Here is a 24,166-nt window from a genome sequence, read left to right as displayed (position 1 = left end):
GAGAGAGAGAGACAGAGGGAGAGAGAGAGAGAGGAGAGAGAAAGGGAGAGAGAGAGAGAGACAGAGGGAGAGAGAGAGAGAGAGAGAGGGAGAGAGAGGGAGAGAGAGAGAGAAAGGGAGAGAGAGACAGAGAGGGAGAGAGAGAGAGAGAGAGAGAGAAAGGGAGAGAGAGACAGACAGAGAGCGAGAGAGAAAGGGAGAGAGAGAGCGAGAGACAGAGAGAGAAAGAGAGAGAGAGCCCGTGAACGATGCCGCTTGCGTCCGAGACGTTCACAGCAGGCTAAGCTCACGGTTCTCCCGCCCCCTCCCTCCCGCCGCCCGGGGGGGTCACTCACGTAGTAATACTGGTTCCACTCGGCGGCGGCGGCGGCGGCGGCGGCGGCCTGCCCGCTCTGGGGGTGCGGCGCGGGGCCGGGCGGGGCCTGCTGCACCCCTATGTACCCCGGGAGAACGGGCACGGGGCCGTAGCCGGGCACCAGGCTGTGGGCGCTGCCGTTGCTGGCCGGGTGGAGGGCGCCCGCCGGGGGGGCCTTGGTCGCCTCGGGCTCCTGCGCGGGACAACAGCCAAACGGAGAGTGAGTCGCCCGCCGCGCCCAGGACGGAACACGCCCCCGACCGAAAGCGCTCCTGCAGGCGACGGCCAATCAGCTCTCGGCGGGCTACGCCACACGGACGCTCTGAGCGGGCGCGGGTGCGAGAGAAGCGCTGTCGTGCAGGGGCGTGGCCGGGGGGGAGGGGTAAGGAGGGAGGGGGGGAGAGGGGGTGGAGAGAGAGGCCGGAGGGGGCGCGGTACCTTGCTCGCGTCTCTGTGCTGATAGGCCTGAGCAGCTGCCTGGGACATCTGCGTCTGAGAGTAGTACTGATTGACAGCCTGCATGTAGGTGCTGTAGTCCCCGTAGGACGTGGTGCCGGCTCCCTGTGAACACGGCGTTCAGTTACACAGAGCCATGAGCACCGCACACAGCATCAACTGCACTGAGCACCTAGAAGTGTGAGTGTGACATACGTGTAAAGGATTCACACACGTTTGACATACATCGGATATACATGCACACAAAAACTTACACACACACAATACAGTGTTATTGAATGAGGAACAAAAGCAGAAGGGCAGAAAATGCTGGAATGTGGAAATGAAGAATGGCGCATGTTTCTGGGGGTTGGTGTGCTCACCTGGGTGAAACACATCTTAGAGGAGCTGGGCTGAGTGAAGACAGATATCTTCAACAGAGGAGAGGCAGTGTTAGAGAAGACACTCGACGCGGACTGCACGTGTGTGTGTGTGTGTGTGCGTGTGCGTGTGTGCGTGCGTGCGTGTGTGCATGCGTGCATACCCACCTGGGCCTGCTCTTTCCCATACTCAGCTCCTGTGGTCTCTGGAGGGGCGGTGCTGTAGCTCTGTGCCTGGTAGTGCTGGTACCACTGCTGCATGGCTTCCTACAGAACGTCAAGAGTCAGAGAGAGGTTCTGTGTGCCCCACTGTCTGTCTGTCCACTGCATTTCTACTCACTCACACACACACACACACACGCACACGCACACGCACACACACACAGACACAGACACAGACACAGACACACACACACACACACAGACACATACACACGTACACACACACACACACACACACGTACACGTACACACACACACACACACACACAAACAAACACATAGACACAAAGCCATCTCACTCACTGCTCATCATCTGTAGTTTCACACGGACTCATCCACCCACACCCTGCTCACCCAATCAATGGCTCTCTATTCACACACACACATGCACACGCGCACACGCTCAATCACCCATACACACACACATGCGCACACACATACTTTATCTCTCTCCTAACAAACCTACTCACACACCCACACTATGCTCACCCAATCCATGGATGTCTATTCACACAAACACACACACACACACACACTTATTCCATTCACTCACACACATAGTCACTCACACATACATGCACACACACACACACACACACTTACTCATTCACTCACACGCATACTCTCAGAAATACATACACACATTATCTCTGTACTCACAAACTCACTCACCCACCCACACTGCAGTGCCTAAATCACACTCACTCTACCCAGCACTTCATCTTTTGTTTATTAACTCAATCAGTTCTCTGCTCCTTCACTCTTTCCCTTCTTCTGATCCTTAATCACTCACTCCCCTCACTCCTCCTCTCTCTCTCCACCTCCCCCCTCTCAGCTCCATCACTCACTGTGGAGTGTTGCTCTAGTCTGTTATTCTCTCCTCACTCCCCCCCTCGCTCGCTCTCTCTCCTTCTGTCTCCCCCCCCTCCCTCTCTCCCCCTCCCCGGGCTGTGCGCGGACACTCTCAGCTGCAGCGGCCGAGCGCTTGGCGGGAACGAGCCGTGCATCAGACCCCTGGAGGTGGTGGAGTGCGGGGGAGTGGGGGACCAGATGGGACGGAACACCCGGAGCCAAGCGCGCTCGCTCGGCCCAGCCTCAGCGAGAGATACTCCACACAGAGCACCTCCACCAGAGAGGCTCACACTGTGACAAAGCCCAGCCTCAGCGAGAGATACTCCACACAGAGCACCTCCACCAGAGAGGCTCACACTGTGACAAAGCCCAGCCTCAGCGAGAGATACTCCACACAGAGCACCTCCACCAGAGAGGCTCACACTGTGACAAAGCCCAGCCTCAGCGAGAGATACTCCACACAGAGCACCTCCACCAGAGAGGCTCGCACTGTGACAAAGCCCAGCCTCAGCGAGAGATACTCCACACAGAGCACCTCCACCAGAGAGGCTCACACTGTGACAAAGCCCAGCCTCAGCGAGAGATACTCCACACAGAGCACCTCCACCAGAGAGGCTCACACTGTGACAAAGCCCAGCCTCAGCGAGAGATACTCCACACAGAGCACCTCCACCAGAGAGGCTCGCACTGTGACAAAGCCCAGCCACAGCGAGAGATACTCCACACAGGGCACCTCCACCAGAGAGGCTCGCACTGTGACAAAGCCCAGCCTCAGCGAGAGATACTCCACACAGAGCACCTCCACCAGAGAGGCTCGCACTGTGACAAAGCCCAGCCACAGCGAGAGATACTCCACACAGGGCACCTCCACCAGAGAGGCTCGCACTGTGACAAAGCCCAGCCTCAGCGAGAGATACTCCACACAGAGCACCTCCACCAGAGAGGCTCACACTGTGACAAAGCCCAGCCTCAGCGGCTACATTAGGAGAGATACTCCACACAGAGCACCTCCACCAGAGAGGCTCGCACTGTGACAAAGCCCAGCCTCAGCGGCTACATTAGGAGAGATACTCCACACAGGGCACCTCCACCAGAGAGACTCACACTGTGACAAAGCCCAGCCTCAGCGAGAGATACTCCACACAGAGCACCTCCACCAGAGAGGCTCGCACTGTGACAAAGCCCAGCCTCAGCGAGAGATACTCCACACAGGGCACCTCCACCAGAGAGGCTCGCACTGTGACAAAGCCCAGCCTCAGCGAGAGATACTCCACACAGGGCACCTCCACCAGAGAGGCTCGCACTGTGACAAAGCCCAGCCTCAGCGAGAGATACTCCACACAGAGCACCTCCACCAGAGAGGCTCGCACTGTGACAAAGCCCAGCCTCAGCGGCTACATTAGGAGAGATACTCCACACAGAGCACCTCCACCAGAGAGGCTCGCACTGTGACAAAGCCCAGCCTCAGCGAGAGATACTCCACACAGGGCACCTCCACCAGAGAGGCTCGCACTGTGACAAAGCCCAGCCTCAGCGAGAGATACTCCACACAGAGCACCTCCACCAGAGAGGCACGCACTGTGACAAAGCCCAGCCTCAGCGAGAGATACTCCACACAGAGCACCTCCACCAGAGAGGCTCGCACTGTGACAAAGCCCAGCCTCAGCGACTACATTAGGAGAGATTCTCCACACAGAGCACCTCCACCAGAGAGGCTCACACTGTGACAAAGCCCAGCCTCAGCGGCTACATTAGGAGAGATACTCCACACAGAGCACCTCCACCAGAGAGACTCACACTGTGACAAAGCCCAGCCTCAGCGGCTACATTAGGAGAGATACTCCACACAGAGCACCTCCACCAGAGAGGCTCACACTGTGACAAAGCCCAGCCTCAGCGAGAGATACTCCACACAGAGCACCTCCACCAGAGAGGCTCACACTGTGACAAAGCCCAGCCTCAGCGGCTACATTAGGAGAGATACTCCACACAGAGCACCTCCACCAGAGAGACTCACACTGTGACAAAGCCCAGCCTCAGCGAGAGATACTCCACACAGAGCACCTCCACCAGAGAGGCTCACACTGTGACAAAGCCCAGCCTCAGCGAGAGATACTCCACACAGAGCACCTCCACCAGAGAGGCTCACACTGTGACAAAGCCCAGCCTCAGCGGCTACATTAGGAGAGATACTCCACACAGAGCACCTCCACCAGAGAGGCTCGCACTGTGACAAAGCCCAGCCACAGCGAGAGATACTCCACACAGAGCACCTCCACCAGAGAGGCTCACACTGTGACAAAGCCCAGCCTCAGCGAGAGATACTCCACACAGAGCACCTCCACCAGAGAGGCTCGCACTGTGACAAAGCCCAGCCTCAGCGGCTACATTAGGAGAGATACTCCACACAGGGCACCTCCACCAGAGAGACTCACACTGTGACAAAGCCCAGCCACCTTTGTTCCACTGAGCAAGACGTGGGGAATGCTGCTGGGAGGGGGGCATGCCGTTCTTACCCTTAGTAAACTACTCTCACACACACTTAATCAAAACAACCTTTTCCTTTCAGACCTTATTTACACATTTCATTCAGTGAGCAGTTCTTTCCATTTCAGCTAAGATCATCCAAGACTAATGGAGACTGCTGTCCAGAGTAGAGCTGAGGAATCACAAATACACCCTAATGAGGGAGGACTGAAGTAACTGTTTACCTGTGTGACGGTATGTTTAGCAGCGTAGGTGTCGTTTACCTGTGAGTACTGCTGGCTGTACTGCTGTGTGTAGTCTGTGGAGGTATCAGAGCCGTACTGGGCAGCAGCCTGTGTGGGGGGCTGTGAGGCAGGAGCCAGCACGCTGCTGTACACCGCACTGTGTGGAGCCACACTCTGCGCTTTACTGCAGGCAGGAGCTGGGGACACAGACACAGCAGCGTTACTCAGCACATACAGCCTCACCTGACGTTACCGTTTCCTGTCTCAGTTCATGTCCCGTATTAGCATTGACAGTCGGGGGAGTGTCAGGACCAGAACACCCCATTTAAATACGCTAGAAATGTACAGATTGAAGCGTAAATATGTTTCTTCCAGGAGCTGACTAACAATAGTCGGACTACTGCCCTTTTCATTTGGGAACTTGCGGACATCGCCATTCTAGCACAGAAAAGAGCCAGTGGTCTGCACAGAAAGCGAGCATTTAACGCTTTCCTATGACACACAACGGAATGTTTAGTCCATTTTAAAAACAGCATGTTCCAAAGAAATAGCATAATGGGAAAAAAATGACGGTCGTTTCTTGCGCTCCATAAAGCAGGCTTTAACGCATTTAGATACGCGTTGGCAGACGCGTTTGCGAACAGGGCTGGAAGCCGCCTCAGTGTCCGTGGTCCACTGGTCCCCTCTGTCTGTCCCCTCGATGTCACCCTTGCTTTTAACGGGACGGCAGAACCCATCCATCGCACGCTCGGCACTTGCAGTCACGGTTCACCCCACACGTCCTTAAAGCGTTTTGTTTTTTTGGCTAATAGCTTTCAGTTCCTTGGTAATCGACATATATAGGCTACATTCGCGATGGCATTAGTTTAGCCAACCGTTGGCAATGTTTTCATTTTTGAGAATTCGGGAAGGGTAGCATTTTTTTTTGGTAGCAGGTTGCAATTGACAGGTTATTATGCTGCATTTTTCTAAAACCGACAAAGAAAAAAAAAATGCTCTCAAGAGAACCTGCTTCCAGCTTGTTTGATCATTAGTTATTAACTTATAAAACAATTCAGGGCTAAAATGAAAGCTTTTTCAAAAACGTAAGGCTAGTGTAATGCAAGACACCTTTCCAATAAATGATTCAAATTTATTAGAATGGTTCTACCACTAGCGCTACTCAGATGAAACATATTGTAAAATATAGCTGTTTATGGCAGCTAATCATAAAGAACATCATAAAGAAAGTGTTGTCTGTAAAATACAGCTTTAAAAGAAATGAGCTGTTATATTTAATGATTAATGATACGTAAGCATTACATCACAAGCTTGTCGCTTTGAATACAAAACAATTTTAATGCCAATTTTCATCAGGTTATAAAACTGCCATTTTCTCTTGTTTATACAATCTCTGGTATTAGCCATGCCCATGTCCAGTTTTCTATGCAAAAACAGACATGGATCAGACAGTCACCGATAGTGTCATCTCTATACCCCCCTATTTGCAGCGTTCAAAAGCTTTTCATGCACAGTCACCTCTGACATTGATTGCAGTAGAACTTCTGAGATGTTAGTGCATTGGGAATGGAGGTCAGTCAGTGTTAATGAGCTTGAAAGGTGCAACTGCATATGCTACTTGTTTTTATATACTTGGTTTTATTTTGTATTCGGCTGACTGGTCAGTGCATAACTCTGTATGGTCTACATGCATAGTGCCAGTGTAAGAGTATGCTTACAGCGTATATGTTTACAGCGTTTTTGTGTGTCTGTGCATTTGTGCTTGTTTCAGTAAATGTGAGATGTGTATGTGTTGTGAGGCAGGTGTTTGTAGTGTGTGGCGTGAGGCAGGCATGTGCAGTTGCCTGTGTGGGATGACGTAGATGTGTGTGGTGTCTGTTGTGTGAGGTAAGTGTATAAAGTATACATGCTGCGTGTGTAGTGTGTTTTGTGTGAGGTAAGTGTATAAAGTATGCATTGTGTGTGTAGTGTGTGTTGTGTGAGGTAAGTGTATAAAGTATCCATGTTGTGTGTAGTGTGTGTTGTGTGAGGTAAGTGTATAAAGTATCCATGTCGTGTGCAGTGTGTTGTGTGAGGTAAGTGTATAAAGTATCCATGTTGTGTGTAGTGTGTGAGGTAAGTGTATAAAGTATCCATGTAGTGTGTGTTGTGTGAGGTAAGTGTATAATGTATCCATGTCGTGTGTAGTGTGTGTTGTGTGAGGTAAGTGTATAAATTATCCATGCTGTGTGTGTAGTGTGTGCTGTGTGAGGTAAGTGTAGTGCCCGTTTGCTCTGAGCCAGGCGTGTGCGGTGTCTCCGGCACGTGCGGTACCTTGCAGGACCATGCCCGGCAGCACGCTGGCCAGGTTCAGGTAGGGGTTCGACGGCAGCTTCAGCTCCTTGGGTGGCTCTCCCAGCAGTGAGGTCTGAGGGCTGCCCTGAGCCTGCAGTCAGGACAGACACGACAGTCAGCGCCGCTACACACACCCCCCTCCCTGTGTGATGGAGACCAGCATCGAGCACCCATAGGATTCCATTCTCCATTAATTAAACGACCCTGCTGGGAGTTGAGAATTGCCATTATTACCTGTATGTTCCCCAAAGAGTCACTCCAGTGCTCAATTATGGCACTCGAATTTTTAATGAAACTCATTATATTGGGAAGGGAACAATGAAGATGACTAAACTATGCGGCTGACTAAACCTCTTTGTCTCTGAACAATGGAAATATATATATACGTTGAAAGCTATTCCTTACTAAGCGATCTGAAATCAAAGGCGGCCAGAGAAAAGCCTCTTTAGCGAATCCGACTGCAGCAGAGCCGGGGGCCACTGGAACATCGCCTCTCTGCCATTGGGCGCGAGTTCAGGCTCAGCGAGCGATCAAGCCTTTCTACACTTCAGAGCTAATTCAGGCTGGAGCCCCAAGGTCTACAGGGCACATTTCAAAAACCAATCAAAGTCAAAACAACATCTAAATTCAGCACACTGTGGGGCGTTCTCTCAGACAGAGAGAGGGGGGGAGAGAGAGGGAAAGTGAGCTTTATAAGATGTGAAAGAGGAAGGGGGGAACAAGAGAGGGAGGACAGTAAGGAGGACAGAGCGAGAAGTGAAGAGAGTGAGAAGACGAAGAAATACGAAGGGTACGGGAGATAAGAGAGACAGCATTAGAGAGGAGATGGAGAGAGGGAGAGGGAAAGTTAAGTTTATAAGAGAAGGGAGGACAGTAAGGAGGACAGAGTGAGAAGTGAGTGAGGAGAGGACGAAATACGGAGGGTAAGAGGGTGAGAATGGGAGAGCTGGCATTAGAGAGAGGAGGGAGTCTGAGGGTGGAGATGGAGAGGGAGATGGAGTGTGAGATGGAGAGGGACGTGGCGTGACGGGCTCGCTGAGAGTACCATGCCCGCGGCGGCGGCGCTGTCCCCGGCGCACTGCAGGCCCTGTTGTGCTTTGGGGGCCGCCCCGGGGGGCAGCAGGGCGCCCATGACGGGGCCGCCCATGCCCTGCAGGAAGCTCTGCGCCAGGGGCCCCGAGGCGGCCGAGGTAGCGGGCGGCGGCGGCGGCGGCGGCTGCTTGTCGCTGGCGGAGGCCCCGTTCTGCTCGCCGCCGCCCGGGGCGCCCAGGTGCTGCCGGCCCGGCATGTAGGGCATCATCCCGCCGGCCGCGCCCGGGCCCTGAGCCGGGGCCGTCTGCAGAGGGTCCTGGGATACTTCTGTGGGGGACGCACAGGGCCGGCCGTTAGGGACCCTCCTACAGCCTGCAGATTCACTTCAGGCTTAATGACTCAATACATAAACTACATACAGTCTTACCCAGGGCCACTCGCACAAACACATAAAAAAGACTGGAAGCAACAATAAGCTACCGCCAAGTCATCAGGGTAACAAAGGAGTAGCTGCCATTAATACATCATTTACTCTGAAGTAGCAAATGCGTAGCACTATAACAAAGTTATATACTGCAACTGGCGCAAGAGGGCAAAAATGTAGTGTTTTCAATAGCATAGGATAGATGATAGACAGAGCGACTATATCCATGAAAACTGTTCAGATTACAGCATTAGGTGAGCTCAGATCAGAGGAGGGCAAGGAGGGCGATGTCTCTTTCTGGTTTTCATTTTCTCCCAACTTCTGCCCTAAATGACTTAGCCCTAACATTCACGCTATCCGACATTTCAGCTACATTTCTTTAAAAGGACATGAATGACAGCTAAAGACTCTTTCTCTTGTCCCTGAATGAAACGCTTTACTGTGATCGAATCTACGAGAGAACCAGTGCTGGTGTTTGTACACAGCCAATTATCTCCTTCAGCCAGGGGTAATTGGTGGAAACAAAAACCTGCACACACACCGGCCCTCCAGGACCAGAATAAGGCAGCCCCTGGTTTAGATGCGTTCCACCTATTTCCACCACAAGGAGGCCAGAGTACAGAGAAGGGAAGGGAAGGTAAGGTAAGGCAAACAGACGACGCAAAGCAGACCGGACTACAGGCTAGGGGCTACAGATTTAAGGTCTCCTGAGCTCCACCGCTGGCAGCCAGAGGAAGGAGACGAGGAGAGGACCGGCAGATTACAGGAGGAGACGAGAGCAGCGCTCTGAAGGAGCAGGAGCGGCCGGAGGGCACACGGTCCTACAAGTGGAGAGCTGCAGAGGTCCAGCTGGGACAGCATAAGGGCCTGGGCCATCAACTGGGGAGCACACGGTGTAAGGAAAGGAGGGTTCTGAGTACTTCGCAGAGGAAAAAACAACTCCAGCTCCGAAGCGGTTTCTACAATACTCTCAGTGAAAAACATCTTATTATCCAGGACTACACGAAGGCTCTTGGCAGTCTGGGATGCAGACGCCGTTGAGTCGTTAAGGGTGATGGACAGATTCTCGCAGGGGAGGGAAGATGTAGCTACTAGGTAGAGCACTTCCGTTTTGGCAAGACTGAGTCTGAGATGGCAACTGATCATCCAGCCCAAAATGTCCTTGAGACGAGCTTTGATGCGTGAAGCAATATATTCCTCCGGGGGTGGGAAGGAAAGAAACAGCTGTGCTCTTCGTCAGCATAGCAACGGTAGGAGAAGCAATGGGAGAATATCACTGAGCCAAGAGTTCGACTGTATTAAGAAAGCTGAAGGGGGCCAAAAACCGAATCCTGAGTGAATACTGTGTACCATGCTAAGGCTATGGCCTTTGGGCCACGGCAGGTAAGCTGACAGGAGTGGGAAAGGTACAACATAACCATGTGTGTGTGTGTGTGTGAGAGAGAGAGAGAGAGAGAGAGAGAGAGAGAGAGAGAGAGAGAGAGTGTGAGAGTGAGAGAGAGAGTGAGAGAGAGAGCGAGAAAGAGAGAGTGAGAGAGTGAGTGAGTGAGAGAGAGAGAGTGAGAGAAAGAGAGTGTGAGAGAGTGAGTAAGAGAGAGAGCGAGAAAGAGAGAGAGTGAGTGAGTGAGTGAGAGAGAGAGAGAGAGCATTCACTTGCTATGAATGCGTCCTAGAAAAAGATTTAGACGCTTCAGAAGCGAATGTGTTTCCACACTACGAGCCACATCAATTTACTCCCAGAGATCGCCACCGCTTTTGCCACCTCGTACCCCCTGGGATGTCAGTTATTATGAATTCCATTATTCAACTGATGAATGTTCTTCTATTTAGAGCCAAGGAGAGCCATTCCGTTTCAGCGGTCTCAAAACGGGCAAGGTAAACTGAGGGACAAAAGTAATCAAACACCAGACACAAACTGGAAGGTGATGAGTGCGCATGAGGTGTGGAAATTCGAGGTTGATCTGCATTGTAATGACATTTCCTGGAACAGCGCTGGCAGCCTGCAGGCAGTGTATGGACGTGGGAGCGACTGTGCTCACCGTTAGGGGAGTCCCCTAGCAGGCCCTTGCCTAGGGGCATGGGGGCTGTGGTCCTGAGGCCCATGGCCTTCTGCAGCAGCAGTCTGGAAGGATCGCCCAGCAGGCTGGGAACCTGCAGGGAGGAAGCGCACGGTCACAACACGGTCACACGACGGCCTACAGCACTTACACAAGAGACACAGCACAGTCACAGCACTTACACAAGAGACACAGCACAGTCACAGCACTTACACAAGAGACACAGCACAGTCACAGCACAGCTACAGCACTTACACAAGAGACACAGCACAGTCACAGCACTCACACAAGAGGCACAGCACAGCTACAGCACTTACACAAGAGACACAGCACAGTCACAGCACTTACACAAGAGGCATAGCACAGTCACAGCACAGCTACAGCACTTACACAAGAGACACAGCACAGTCACAGCACTCACACAAGAGGCACAGCACAGCTACAGCACTTACACAAGAGACACAGCACAGTCACAGCACTTACACAAGAGGCATAGCACAGTCACAGCACAGCTACAGCACTTACACAAGAGACACAGCACAGTCACAGCACTTACACAAGAGGCATAGCATAGTCACAGCACAGTCAGATCACTTACACAAGAGGCATAGCACAGTCACAGCACTTACACAAGAGGCATAGCACAGTCACAGCACTCACACAAGAGGCATAGCACAGAAAAAGCACAACCACAGATACAGCATGGAAACAGCACAGGCACATGGCACAGCCACAGTACAGACAGAACGGTCACAGCACAGACACATCAGACACAGCACAGAAACACAGCACAGCCACAGCGCAGACAAAGCACAGCCGCAGAACGGTCACACCATAGTCACACAGCACAGACAAAACAGTCACAGCACAGGCAAAGCGCAGACACAGATACAGCATGGAAACAGCACAGGCACACAGCACAGACATGACACATATATAGACTGTCATAGCATGGTCACAGCAGAGTACAGAGGCAGTACAGACATAGCACAGTCACAGCACAGGTGCACGGCACAAACACAGATACAGCACAGGCACATAGCACAACCGAAGCACAGACACAGCAGAATCACAGCAGAGCACAGACGCAGCATGAATACAGCACAGGCACACAGCACAGACACAGGTAACTGTCCCACTGCCAGAGATATTTATGAGCACTGTGCCGGGGACGATTGATGAGGCTAATACACAATTTGGCAGCGCTGTTCCTTATTAAAGAAATTTGTCTTCCCTTCTGAGCGAAATGAAAAATCGGATTAGTTTCTGTTGGCATTATGTATATATATAACAGGGGGTGGGGACGGGGGGGGGGGGGGCGTGCGACAATTCTCTACAGCAAATTGGCTTTTTCAAAACCGCATCATACGCAAATGGAAAATAAACAAAATGACTGATGATTATTAAAAGTAAAGCTATGTTTTTTTCATAATTTTCCAATAAGTAAGGCAAAATAAGCAGTTCCACAATGAGAGACTTAATTCCTCTGGACTCCAGTTTATAATATTAAAAAAAGCTTCCGGCTTGAAAAACGGTGTAGAAAAGGCCTTCGGAAGGTCCTCGTTTCAGACCAGCCCTCCACCTAAAGCGCCGAAATGGCCACAGGCTGGAGGAGCGTCCCCCGCCCTCGTGTCTTTAACACTGCGAGCTCTTTGCTCTCTCACACTCCTGCTCCGCTCTCTGCACAGTGACGGATTAAAGCCTGAGGCCTCCCAAGTCCATATACGGCTCTGATGAAGACCAACGCTGCCCTGGACTCCGTGAGGAGTCCTTAAAATGGATCCATACCAAGGCTGAGGACGCGTTACGCAAGAGACGCGATAAAATCCAAGGCTGGCATTCTCGCGTTAGCTTCATACACCCCAGCAGCAGGGCTGTTTTGGAAGGCACGTAGGCACCGGAGAGAACAGACGCGAGGATCTGAAAGAAGATGTCTAAAATCACAGAGACGCGCACACACACACACACACACACACACTTGCGCACACGCGTGCATACGCACACGCTCACTCTCACACACACACACACCCACCCACCGACACACACACACACACACACACACACACACACACTCGCACACACGCACACGCTCACGCTCACGCACACACACACACACACTCGTGCTCATGCACACACACACGCTCACGCTCACGCACACACACACACACACACACACACACGCACACGCACACGCTCACGCACACGCACACGCACACGCTCACACTCACGCACACACTCACGCACACACACAATGCTCACATTGCTTATGTGTTTGTCCTTGATTTGGAGGAGCTGTTGCTGGGCCAGCTGCATCTGCAGGAGGTTCTGTAGCACCAAGCCGTTCCCAAGCAGGGCATTCTGGAACAGACAGACACCTTCTCTTACTCACCACCAACACCACAGCCGTCTCAACACTCATACTGCACACCCCTACAACTACACCCGTCTCAACACTCATACTGCACACCCCTATAACTACACCCGTCTCAACACTTACACTGCACACCCCTACAACTACACCCGTCTCAACACTCATACTGCACACCCCTACAACTACACCCCTCTAACACTTATACAGCACACCCCTACAACTACACCCCTCTAACACTTACACTGCACACCCCTACAACGACACCCCTCTAACACTTATACTGCACACCCCTACAACTACACCCGTCTCAACACTTACACTGCACACCCCTACAACGACACCCCTCTAACACTTATACTGCACACCCCTACAACTACACCCGTCTCAACACTCATACTGCACACCCCTACAACTACACCCGTCTCAACACTTATACTGCACACCCCTACAACTACACCCGTCTCAACACTCATACTGCACACCCCTACAACTACACCCGTCTCAACACTTATACTGCACACCCCTACAACTACACCCGTCTCAACACTCATACTGCACATCCCTACAACTACACCCGTCTCAACACTTACACTGCACACCCCTACAACTACACCCCTCTAACACTTACACTGCACACCCCTACAACTACACCCATCTCAACACTTATACTGCACATCCCTACAACTACACCCGTCTCAACACTCATACTGCACACCCCTACAACTACACCCGTCTCAACACTCATACTGCACACCCCTACAACTACACCCGTCTCAACACTTATACTGCACACTCCCATAACGACACCCCTCTAACACTTATACTGCACACTCCCACAACTACACCCATCTCAACACTTATACTGCACACTCCCATAACGACACCCCTCTAACACTTATACTGCACACTCCCATAACGACACCCCTCTAACACTTATACTGCATACTCCCACAACACCTGTCTCAACACTTATACTGCACACTCCCACAACACCTGTCTCAACACTTATACTGCACACTCCCACAACGACACCCCTCTAACACTTACAGTATACAGCACACTCCTACAACTACACCCGTCTCAACACTTATACTGCACACTCCTACAATTACACCCGTCTCAACACTCATACTGCACACCCCAACAACTACACCCCTCTAACACTTACAGTATACAGCACACTCCTACAACTACACCCCTCTCAACACTTATACTGCACACCCCTACAACTACACCCCTCTAACACTTATACTGCACACTCCCATAACGACGCCCCTCTAACACTTATACTGCACTCTCCTACAACTACACCCCTCTCACCACTTATACTCCACTCTCCTATAAGTACACACATCTCAACATGTATACTCCTCTCCAACAACTACACCCATCTCAATACTTCTACTCCACTCTCCTACAACTGCACCCATCTCTCACCACTGCACTCTCCTACGACTACACCCCTCACAACACATATATTCCACTCTCCAACAACATCTGCAACAACAACAGACACTGAGGGAACGAGCCATCATTTACAATGGTGCTGAGATTACAAAATACAATTAAACAAACAGTAATCAAAAAAAAATTAATTAATTTAAAAAAAATAAATAAATAATAATAATAATAATAAAATAATAAAATAAAAATATATACATATATATAACAGTAATAATACATACATATAAAATAAATACCATAAATAGTAAAAGTTCACAAAGACAAACATTAAAACAAAATTCTAAAAACCTAATTACACACCATTGTAACGAAGGTTGAGGACAAAGACTTAAAATGACCAAGTGTTAAAACAGTGTCAAGTTTCAGTTCCTTGTGCAATACATTCACGGTTTGTGGGGCATGACATTTAAAAGCACTTTTACCCAAATTAGAACAAATCTGAGGAACTTAAAACACTATCTTGGAAATGTGTCTGATAAGGCATGTCTTTCGAGACTAAAAGTGAAGTGAGGTAAAAGGGCTTTATAAATAAACAGATACAAATGGTGATCTCATCTTACTGAGAGAGAGGGCCACCCAACTTTTTCATACAGGACACAGTGATGAGTATCATAATTCACCCCAGTAATAATTCTAAGCGCAGAATGATGAACAGCATGTGAATAAATTACATCCCTGAAATCAAGGACAGAAAGAAAAGTGGATGCAATTAACTTCTTTCTGGTAAACACAGGGAAGAAAGTTCTGTTCCTATATACAGTAAGAAGCCAAGTCACCCACAGCTTTCTTACCAGATTGTTTATGTGAAACTTTAAAGTGAATCTATCATCAATCCAGCTGCCCAAGTATTTATAATGGGGGACTCTTTCAATAGCAGTGCCATCTTGGGTTCATATCTGGAGATTGTCATTGTCTATCATGATCACCAGTGTAGGGCTCTCCTGCTCCATGCCTGCTGTGATGCTTAATGAGGCTCTTACCTGCTGCACCTTCCCCAGCTGGAGCAGGGCTGCAGTGAGAGGGGGGCGCAGGAAGGGCAAGCCCTGTGGCCGCCCAAATTTCCCTGGGGGGGGCAAAGCAAAGAGTCAGAGTTCCAACACGCTCACTCACCCACAGGCTCTACATAATTCATGCTTGCACCTGCAATTAACAGAAATTTGCAGGAGGACAGGCGGAAAAGTTGAGCGTTTCATAACGCACTCATTTTAGCTTCTGCTTGTGTGTCCCCTTAGAAAGAGCCTGGCCCAGTGGCATTCCTGAGCTCATTTGTCCTCTGTGTATGCAGAGTTCATTTGAATATAGGATTAGGCATTCATCAAAAAGCATTGACAACTCCTCATAATAAAAAATAAAAAAACAGGAGTTTTTGTCAATGGGCACACACTTACAGCTGAATGTAATGAGGACAGATGTTGATATGTTGGATTATGCTGTAGTGATGGTTCTCCCACTGCACCTTTAATGGCTGTGATGATCATATCCATATTTTTGGCTCTCAAATTCAATTCCTGCAGTTAAGCATCGATCAACTTAAACACTAACAAATATTTGTGATAAATAAATCTATGATTGATGCAGCTGAATTAATTTTGGCAGTATGTACCAGACCTGGGTCAAATATGTATTTGTTTCGGATTCAAATATTTTTCTGTGCTCTACTGATCTTGCCTGGCGTAATTGAACCTGCCAATATGACCAGAAGGTGGGGTTTGCACTTTTTGAGAGTATTTCATTTGTTCCAATACGCCAGACAAGATCAGTAAAGCGTAGAAAAGTATTTGAATCCAAAACAAATACGTATTTGACCCAGGTCTGGCATGTACTAATATGTTTGCATTTATGTGTGTTTTGTATGTGTTCATGTGTACATGTTATGCATGTGTGTGAGTGTGTGTTTATGTGTATGTTTTGTATGTGTGTGTTTATGCATGTGTTTATGTGTGTGTTTTGTATGTGTGTGTTTATGTGTATGTGTTTTGTATGTGTGTGTTTATGTGTATGTGTTTTTTGTGCATGTAAGTGTTGACTTGTTTGTGTTTATGTGTTTGTGTGTGTTTATGTGTATGTGTTTTGTGTGCGTGTTTGTGTGTGTTTATGTTTATGTGTGTGCTTATGTGTGTGTGTTTGTGTTTATGTGTGTGTGTGTGTGTGTTTATGTGAGAGTCTTTATGTGTGTGTGTGTGTGTTTATGTTTATGTGTGTGCTTATGTGTGTGTGTGTGTGTGTATGTGTTTATGTGAGAGTCTTTATGTGTGTGTGTGTGTGTGTGTGTTTATGTTTGTGTGTGTAGGCGGGCGCTCACCTCCTCGTTTGCCTCCGGCCGCCTGGTACGGCCTCATCAGCACCTGCAGGGCTGCAGGATTACTCATGCTGCTCAGCAGCTGGGCCAGGCTGGGCTCCGGCAGCAGGCCCTTCTTGTTACTCGACATCTGCCAGGGCGACACGAATCTTATAGTACAAATGTGTATAGATATTTACACACACACACACACACACAGGCACACACACATCCCTACACTGCAGACTCACTCAACCCAAAACAGGATGGGTGTATTAGACACAAACTAACTAACACAACATAACAAGCTTTTATTCAGCATGGACAGATCCAAATGCAATTTCACCCTCAAATGGCACTGGACTTTAACAGACATCTTGCCCGTGTGACTCAAACTAGATTGTCGTTCTGATTGGTCAAAGGCAATTATATGAAAGCAGCCCCTTTTGGAAGCCCAGATCCCCTCATTAGGGCGTTCCTGATGTCCCTCCAAGACAAGCTGCTTGTTTACAGCCAAATGGAGGGGAGCGATCCACCAGAGCCGGGGGGAGGAATTCTCCCCGTGCCCCACATACCGCGGCCGCGGGGCACGGACGCAGGGAGGGTCACTGAAAACAGGCCACCAGCTCCCAAGATCCTCTTCTGTCCTGATCCTGCCTGACAGCCACAACTGACAGAGCGAACCTTCGCCCCACTTCAGCGTGCCAACGCTAGCAGGTGTCAGTCAGGCAAGGATGCCGCAGATTAAGACAGTGGCGACAGCTGAAACGGCTAGGAACAAAAAAAAAAAACACAAAGGAAAAAAACAACGAAATATGGGAGGGACCGGAGCGCCCGTGCCCACAAACCGGGCCGCCGTGTTAGCGGGCTAGCGCGGAGTACGCCGGGGGGTAGTAGCGAGAACTCTCGCCGTCGGCTTCGTTCTGTTGGCTCGGCTGCTGGTTCCCCCCAGCTACCAGCGCTACAGAGCGGGGAGGGAGCAGGGAGAGGGGTCCATCTGCTCCTCCGCTCAGGCTCGCTCCGAATGAAGAGGGCACTTCACGGGCCAATGGGAAAGGCCCTCCGCAGGTTCTGCAGCTGCCGCCGCCGAAGCTAACGGCGCTGGGGGTTCATGCGCTAACGCGCTAATCCAATCTAATGACTTTCGATTGTGTAAATCTGTCAGAATTGTACTGGCTTTAACCAACGGCCAACGCTGTGCATTCCTTTGTGGGGAAACGGCACGTGCAGACACCCCTCCCCAGGGAGCTGGGACCTGATGTTAAAGGTTGGGATGCACAGTAACATCAGGGTTCTAGCAGTATCAGCAGACAGGAGCTCAAAAGCAAACATATGGCTATCGGTACGAGTACTGCCAACACGCTCACATAGGGCGATATGATGATGCAGCAGACACGCGCCAGAGAGGCCATGCATTCGATGCGCAGCGGATGCTGTAAATTTAAAAAGTAGATCAAAGCCATCTGAACCTCTTATTTATTTTTCATTGATCACGTTTACGAGGCAAACTCACAAGCAAAGCTACGCAGAGACTCAGCAGAACAGAAGCTCAGACTCATTCTCAGTGTTTAATAATAAAGGTCAAATATTTAGTTACACAAATCAAATTTGTTTCATTTTTATTCATAAATTGATCTCTTTGCTCATCTGCTTCTTCCACATAAATGCGGAGCCCTGGTTGCAGACAGAGCCTGTGCTACACTGTAAAACAGGGAGGTATTAGCCATTAGCTGATATAGCCACTCAAATAATGATACTTAACAGAATTTCCACATTGTGCACCCCTAGTCAAATGATATTATTTCAAATAATTACTGATCACGCAATTGCTACTGCATAGCTCGTACAGAGCCAGACCTGTTGCTAAGAGACTAGCTCAAAATGCAGAAAGAGACATGAAAGGGTGAAAGTGGCAGAGAAGATATTGTAGCCTGTGTTTTCAATCTGGAGATATGACACAACTTAGTAAAGCTTGAAGTGAGAAAAATATTAAAGAACAACAGAATCTGCCTGGGGATTCCCATCTGTCAGGGATGCGAGCTCAAATCTTATAAGAGCACCTGAACACTGCACACAAAACAGGAACATTGCTCAGGATTCATCTCGGACAACAGAGCTGAAGCAAATGCAAACGCAATTTAGCTGGTAAGAACCAAGCCGAGTCAAAATTACTTGAGGGAAAAAGTACAGTGGATAAACTCTTTATTTTATGAATTCCTATCTGATCTCAAGAAGAACTGGTTCCTTTTTGTTCACTCCAAAACGACTGCTTTCTTGACGAACGTTTTAAGAAAACTTTGATCCGTCACACTGGTGTAACCCAGCTGGCCGTGATTATGCTAATTCATTAGCCAATACTTAAAGCTGCGACTCAAGGGAATCTCAACAGAAATCTAGCACAGAGCTTCACCTTCTATTAACAGTTGAAGCTTACTAGGATAGTTGCCAACTGGAAACATTGCCAACAGAAAGAAATATGGTAGTGTGCATTACATAACATCAATCCCTGTTAATACATTAAATTAAGTTCAAAATGTCTGCTGCACTGGAAACGTCCATGCATGAAACATACAACTGGGCACATACACAATATCTACTGAGCACTGAACTGCATGAAATAAAATGCACTGAAATACTGTTCTTTTGAAACACTGAGTGGAATATGTGTATGTACACTGATTTTGTGACCACCACAACTGCATGTCAATAAATAGGAATACCCTCAAGATATTTCTTTTATGTTGAGTAATATGTATGGATATCATATACAAATTTCTGTGTATTTTGAAGTAGAGTGCACATATAGATAGAATTTAATCGAACAATAGCCACAAAGCTGAATGCTGTAACCTTGCTTTCACTAATGCCAAGGCACTCCTGAGTAATACCATACTATACGCTGTACCACTATTCTGGACTCACCAAGCCATTGTTAAAGTAAACATCCAATCTGATCATTTTCTGGTGCTGGGGAGCTCTAACTGATATCCCCTTGCCATATATAATTTCTGCACCAACAGGCAAAAATAACAGCATCCCTGAGGGGGAAATATTTCAAACGCTGTAGGACTTATTTTTATCTGGGGAACCACACAAGTGGGCTCAGTCTGAGGCAGCGCAGTCTTGTGAATACTGTAATTAATCTGCCAGTGTTCAGGCTCATTCTGCGCGTGTGTGTGTGTGTGTGAGCGTGTGTGTGTGTGTGATTGTGTGTGTGTGTGAGCGTGTGTGTATGTGCGTGTGATTGTGTGTGTGTATGTGTGTGTTTGTGTGTGTGTGTGAGCGTATGGACACTCACCACCCCCTGAGCAGCGATCAGGGCGGCCAGCGTGCTCCTCCCTGAGGTCCCGGGGGAGCAGAGGGACACGCGTATCTCCTGGCCCCCGATCAGCTGCCTGTCCATCTCCGTCAGCATGGCCTCCGCCTGCTCCGCCGTCTCGTACTCCACCACGGCGAAGCCGCGCACGTGGCTGTCCTCGTCCTGGGCCAGCTGGGGGGGGTCACACAACACACACAATTAGGATTTACTCCCAACACAATGTTCCATCACACTTCAGCAGTCACTGTATAACACATCCCTCTGGAAATGACCGCTTCGCATTTCCTCCATGCTCTACGTCAGCGGACGCACTTCTGGGGAATTCACGCTTCTGTGACCGCGAAAGGCAAAGTGCGGTGGTGGAGGAGCCTAATTTAGCTGCTCATTTTCTGCTTTTATTAAACAACACTTAAGACGGCGAGCGCGAGCTCCCTGTCCCCCCGCGCACCTGCACACGGCCCCCGGCGCTCCTGCACGCCCGCTCGCAGGAAGCCATTACACACCAACGCACGCAGGCCGCAATTACCCCGCCATCTTTCTCTGCGGTCTGACATCAGTCAGAGCGGGCCCGATGCTGCTGATACTGTTCATCCCTGCAACTGATTCTGATTACGCACCAAATGAGCAGGAAGGGCCTCAGCTAGCTGGCTCTGTAATCTAATCTACTCTAACCCTAACCCTACCTGGCTCTGTAATCTAATCTAACTCTAACCCTACCTGGCTCTGTAATCTAATCTAACCCTAACCCTAACCCCACCTGGCTCTGTAATCTAATCTCACCCTAACCCTACCTGGCTCTGTAATCTAATCTAATCTAACCCTAACCCTACCTGGCTCTGTAATCTAATCTAATCTAACCCTAACCCTACCTGGCTCTGTAATCTAATCTAATCTAACCCTAACCCTACCTGGCTCTGTAATCTAATCTAATCTAACCCTAACCCTACCTGGCTCTGTAATCTAATCTAATATAACCCTAACCCTACCTGGCTCTGTAATCTAATCTAATCTAACCCTAACCCCACCTGGCTCTGTAATCTAATCTAATCTAACCCTAACCCTACCTGGCTCTGTAATCTAATCTAACCCTAACCCTACCTGGCTCTGTAATCTAATCTAACCCTAACCCCACCTGGCTCTGTAATCTAATCGAATCTAACCCTAACCCTACCTGGCTCTGTAATCTAATCTAATCTAACCCTAACCCCACCTGGCTCTGTAATCTAATCTAATCTAACCCTAACCCTACCTGGCTCTGTAATCTAATCTAACCCTAACCCTACCTGGCTCTGTAATCTAATCTAACCCTAACCCTACCTGACTCTGTAATGTAATCTAACCCTAACCCTACCTGGCTCTGTAATCTAATCTAACCCTAACCCCACCTGGCTCTGTAATCTAATCTAACCCTAACCCTACCTGGCTCTGTAATCTAATCTAACCCTAACCCTACCTGGCTCTGTAATCTAATCTAACCCTAACCCTACCTGGCTCTGTAATCTAATCTAACCCTAACCCTACCTGACTCTCTAATCTAATCTCACCCTAACCCTACCTGGCTCTGTAATCTAATCTAACCCTAACCCTACCTGGCTCTGTAATCTAATCTAACCCTAACCCTACCTGGCTCTGTAATCTAATCTAACCCTAACCCTACCTGGCTCTGTAATCTAATCTAACCCTAACCCTACCTGGCTCTGTAATCTAATCTAACCCTAACCCTACCTGACTCTCTAATCTAATCTCACCCTAACCCTACCTGGCTCTGTAATCTAATCTAACCCTAACCCTACCTGGCTCTGTAATCTAATCTAACCCTAACCCTACCTGGCTCTGTAATCTAATCTAACCCTAACCCTACTTGGCTCTGTCAGCAGGCCGGCTGACTGGCAGCTGTCTGATCTGATGCAGTCCTTCCTTCTGCCTCTGGAACAGCCTTGAAGGCTGGAATGGAAATGGGCTAGCAGGACCGAATGCCAACTGCGTGTCACTACAGATACCTCGAACGTAGCAGAATCAGGCCAATTTTTTGATATACCTATGATATAGGCTATATATATGTCTTTATAACCTGACCCCTTCCTTCTTGTGCTTCTAAACGTGCGTAAAAGTGAGGTTGCCTGCGTAAAAGTGGTCTTCAGCATTTCATCCACAGAATCGAATGCAAATAAGACGCATGTTTCTCGGATCAGTCCCTTTCTTTGTCTCAGTCACGAAGCGCTTTTTCTCTCTTTTAGTCACAGATGAAATCACTGGCAGTGTTCGCACGCTGGCAGCCTCGCTCTCTCTCTCTCTCTCTCCCACCCACAGCAGCCCCAGCCTTGGGCCGAGCGGTGGGGGTCCGCTGGCCACCAGCAGGAGAAAATCGCATGTAAACCCCCCCACCCCCCCATCCCACCCCACCCCACCCTTCAGAGGAAACACTCTCCGGAGGCTGCTGAAGCGGGTGGGAACGCACAGACCGTCTCTGCATGCTAATGCAATCAGAATATCGACACACCATCCACAGAAGCAGGGCTAGCGCAGAGCCTGGGGAGGGAAGGTCAGATAATGCTGTTTTTATGGCGAGGAGGTCGTGCGCCCAGCTAACCATCTCTTCCCAGAAAGGCTCTTATAAAACCAGATTGCTTCTGCTTTGCCTCAGACAGGTCGCGCCGCTGAAGGCAGCCGCTCAGGGCCGAAGGCAGGCATTTCATTTCCGCACCAAACACAATGCAACTTCAGTCCACAAATGCCTCTACGATGTTTAATACCTTTTCATATATATATATATATATATATATATATATATATCATGGAAAAGGTATTAAACTGCGTGCTGAGAGGTATAGCGGGAACTCGTGCAGCCGGACCCTGAGAAGAAGGCGGGTCGCAGCCTAACGGGGTGTACACAGTAGTCCTTAAGTTTCTTACGCAGTAGCACGCACTCCCACACACGCACGCGCGCGGAGGTGAGCGGGACAGGTTATCCCAAACAAGTTCAGAACCACAGGCCAACGGAGGCTGCTCACGCAAGGCATAACGAGCGGAGCACCGCTGTCATCCAACCGTTAAGGTGTAGTGTGTGTGCGCGGGGACGCCCGGGCAGGCTGGACGGTCGCTCATCCCCCGCTGAGCGGGCGTCGGCCCAGGACAGGCATTATGGCACCAAAGGACACGCTTCTCCTCCTCCGTCTCCATTTCACCCACACAGTGCAATGTTCTTCAGGCAGAGCGTTCGCATGCGTGCGTGTGCATCTGTGTGTTTGCATGTGTGTGTGTGTGTGAGTGTGTGTGTGTGTGTGTGCGTGTGCATCTGCGTGCTTTTCTGTGTATATGCCTGCGGTAGCGCCTGTGTGCTTGCATGTGTATGTGTGCGTGTGTGGGTGTGAGTGTGAGTGTGAGTGTGTGTGTGTGTGTGTGTGTGTGTGTGCATCTGCGTGCTTTTCTGTGTATATGCTTGCGGTAGCGCCTGTGTGCTTGCATGTGTGTGTGCGTGCCTGTGTGCGTTGCATGCGAATGTGCGTGTGCGTTTGCATTCACATTTGCATGTGTGGGCGTGTGTATAGGCCTGTGTGTGCAGCTGTGTTTGCATGTATGTGTGTGTGTTTGCATGTATATGCAGTGTTTCCCATTCATTGTTACCCCTGCTCAAAAAGATGTTTTGTATTTAGTTATTTCTGTAAGAAACTCCACTAATCGCAGGCCCCCACGTCAACAGTTTCTAATTTACTGCAATGCAAATGCGGTCCAAAACAAAAACGCATGTGTACAACAAAGGTTCACTTTACCATAGCATTTTCCTCTGAAGACTGTTTTACATTCCAGTCAATTTAAAGGCTAATTCAGACCAAAAGGTTTCCATGCAACAAGCTGCATCTGGCGACCTTGGAACACCTGTGGTTTGCATCATTCTAAAACTGACCCATTCCGTTCACATCAAAGCAACGAGA

At 49.5% G+C, this 24,166-nt stretch overlaps 1 protein-coding gene across 2 annotated transcripts in view; it reads right to left on the bottom strand.

Annotated features, from left to right (window-relative positions):
- The window catches only part of raver2 (ribonucleoprotein, PTB-binding 2), a 46,631-nt gene that overhangs the window by 3,031 nt on the left and 19,434 nt on the right, over positions 1–24,166 (bottom strand). The window contains exons 4-15 of one of the 2 annotated variants that reach the window (XM_035414506.1): positions 20,214–20,405; positions 16,940–17,066; positions 15,618–15,700; positions 13,062–13,160; positions 10,785–10,896; positions 8,335–8,648; positions 7,269–7,380; positions 4,995–5,152; positions 1,339–1,437; positions 1,174–1,221; positions 794–916; positions 336–548 (exon numbers count right to left, since the gene is read on the bottom strand). In XM_035414506.1, coding sequence (XP_035270397.1) covers positions 336–548; positions 794–916; positions 1,174–1,221; positions 1,339–1,437; positions 4,995–5,152; positions 7,269–7,380; positions 8,335–8,648; positions 10,785–10,896; positions 13,062–13,160; positions 15,618–15,700; positions 16,940–17,066; positions 20,214–20,405 — 1,680 coding nt within the window. The remainder of the gene's footprint in view (positions 1–335; positions 549–793; positions 917–1,173; positions 1,222–1,338; positions 1,438–4,994; positions 5,153–7,268; positions 7,381–8,334; positions 8,649–10,784; positions 10,897–13,061; positions 13,161–15,617; positions 15,701–16,939; positions 17,067–20,213; positions 20,406–24,166) is intronic. The other variant, XM_035414507.1, reaches the window with a different exon arrangement.

The sequence above is a fragment of the Anguilla anguilla genome, chromosome 4, assembly GCF_013347855.1.
Source record: "Anguilla anguilla isolate fAngAng1 chromosome 4, fAngAng1.pri, whole genome shotgun sequence".
NCBI classification, from domain to species: Eukaryota; Metazoa; Chordata; class Actinopteri; order Anguilliformes; family Anguillidae; genus Anguilla; species Anguilla anguilla.
This window is presented reverse-complemented; position numbering and strand designations above follow the sequence as displayed.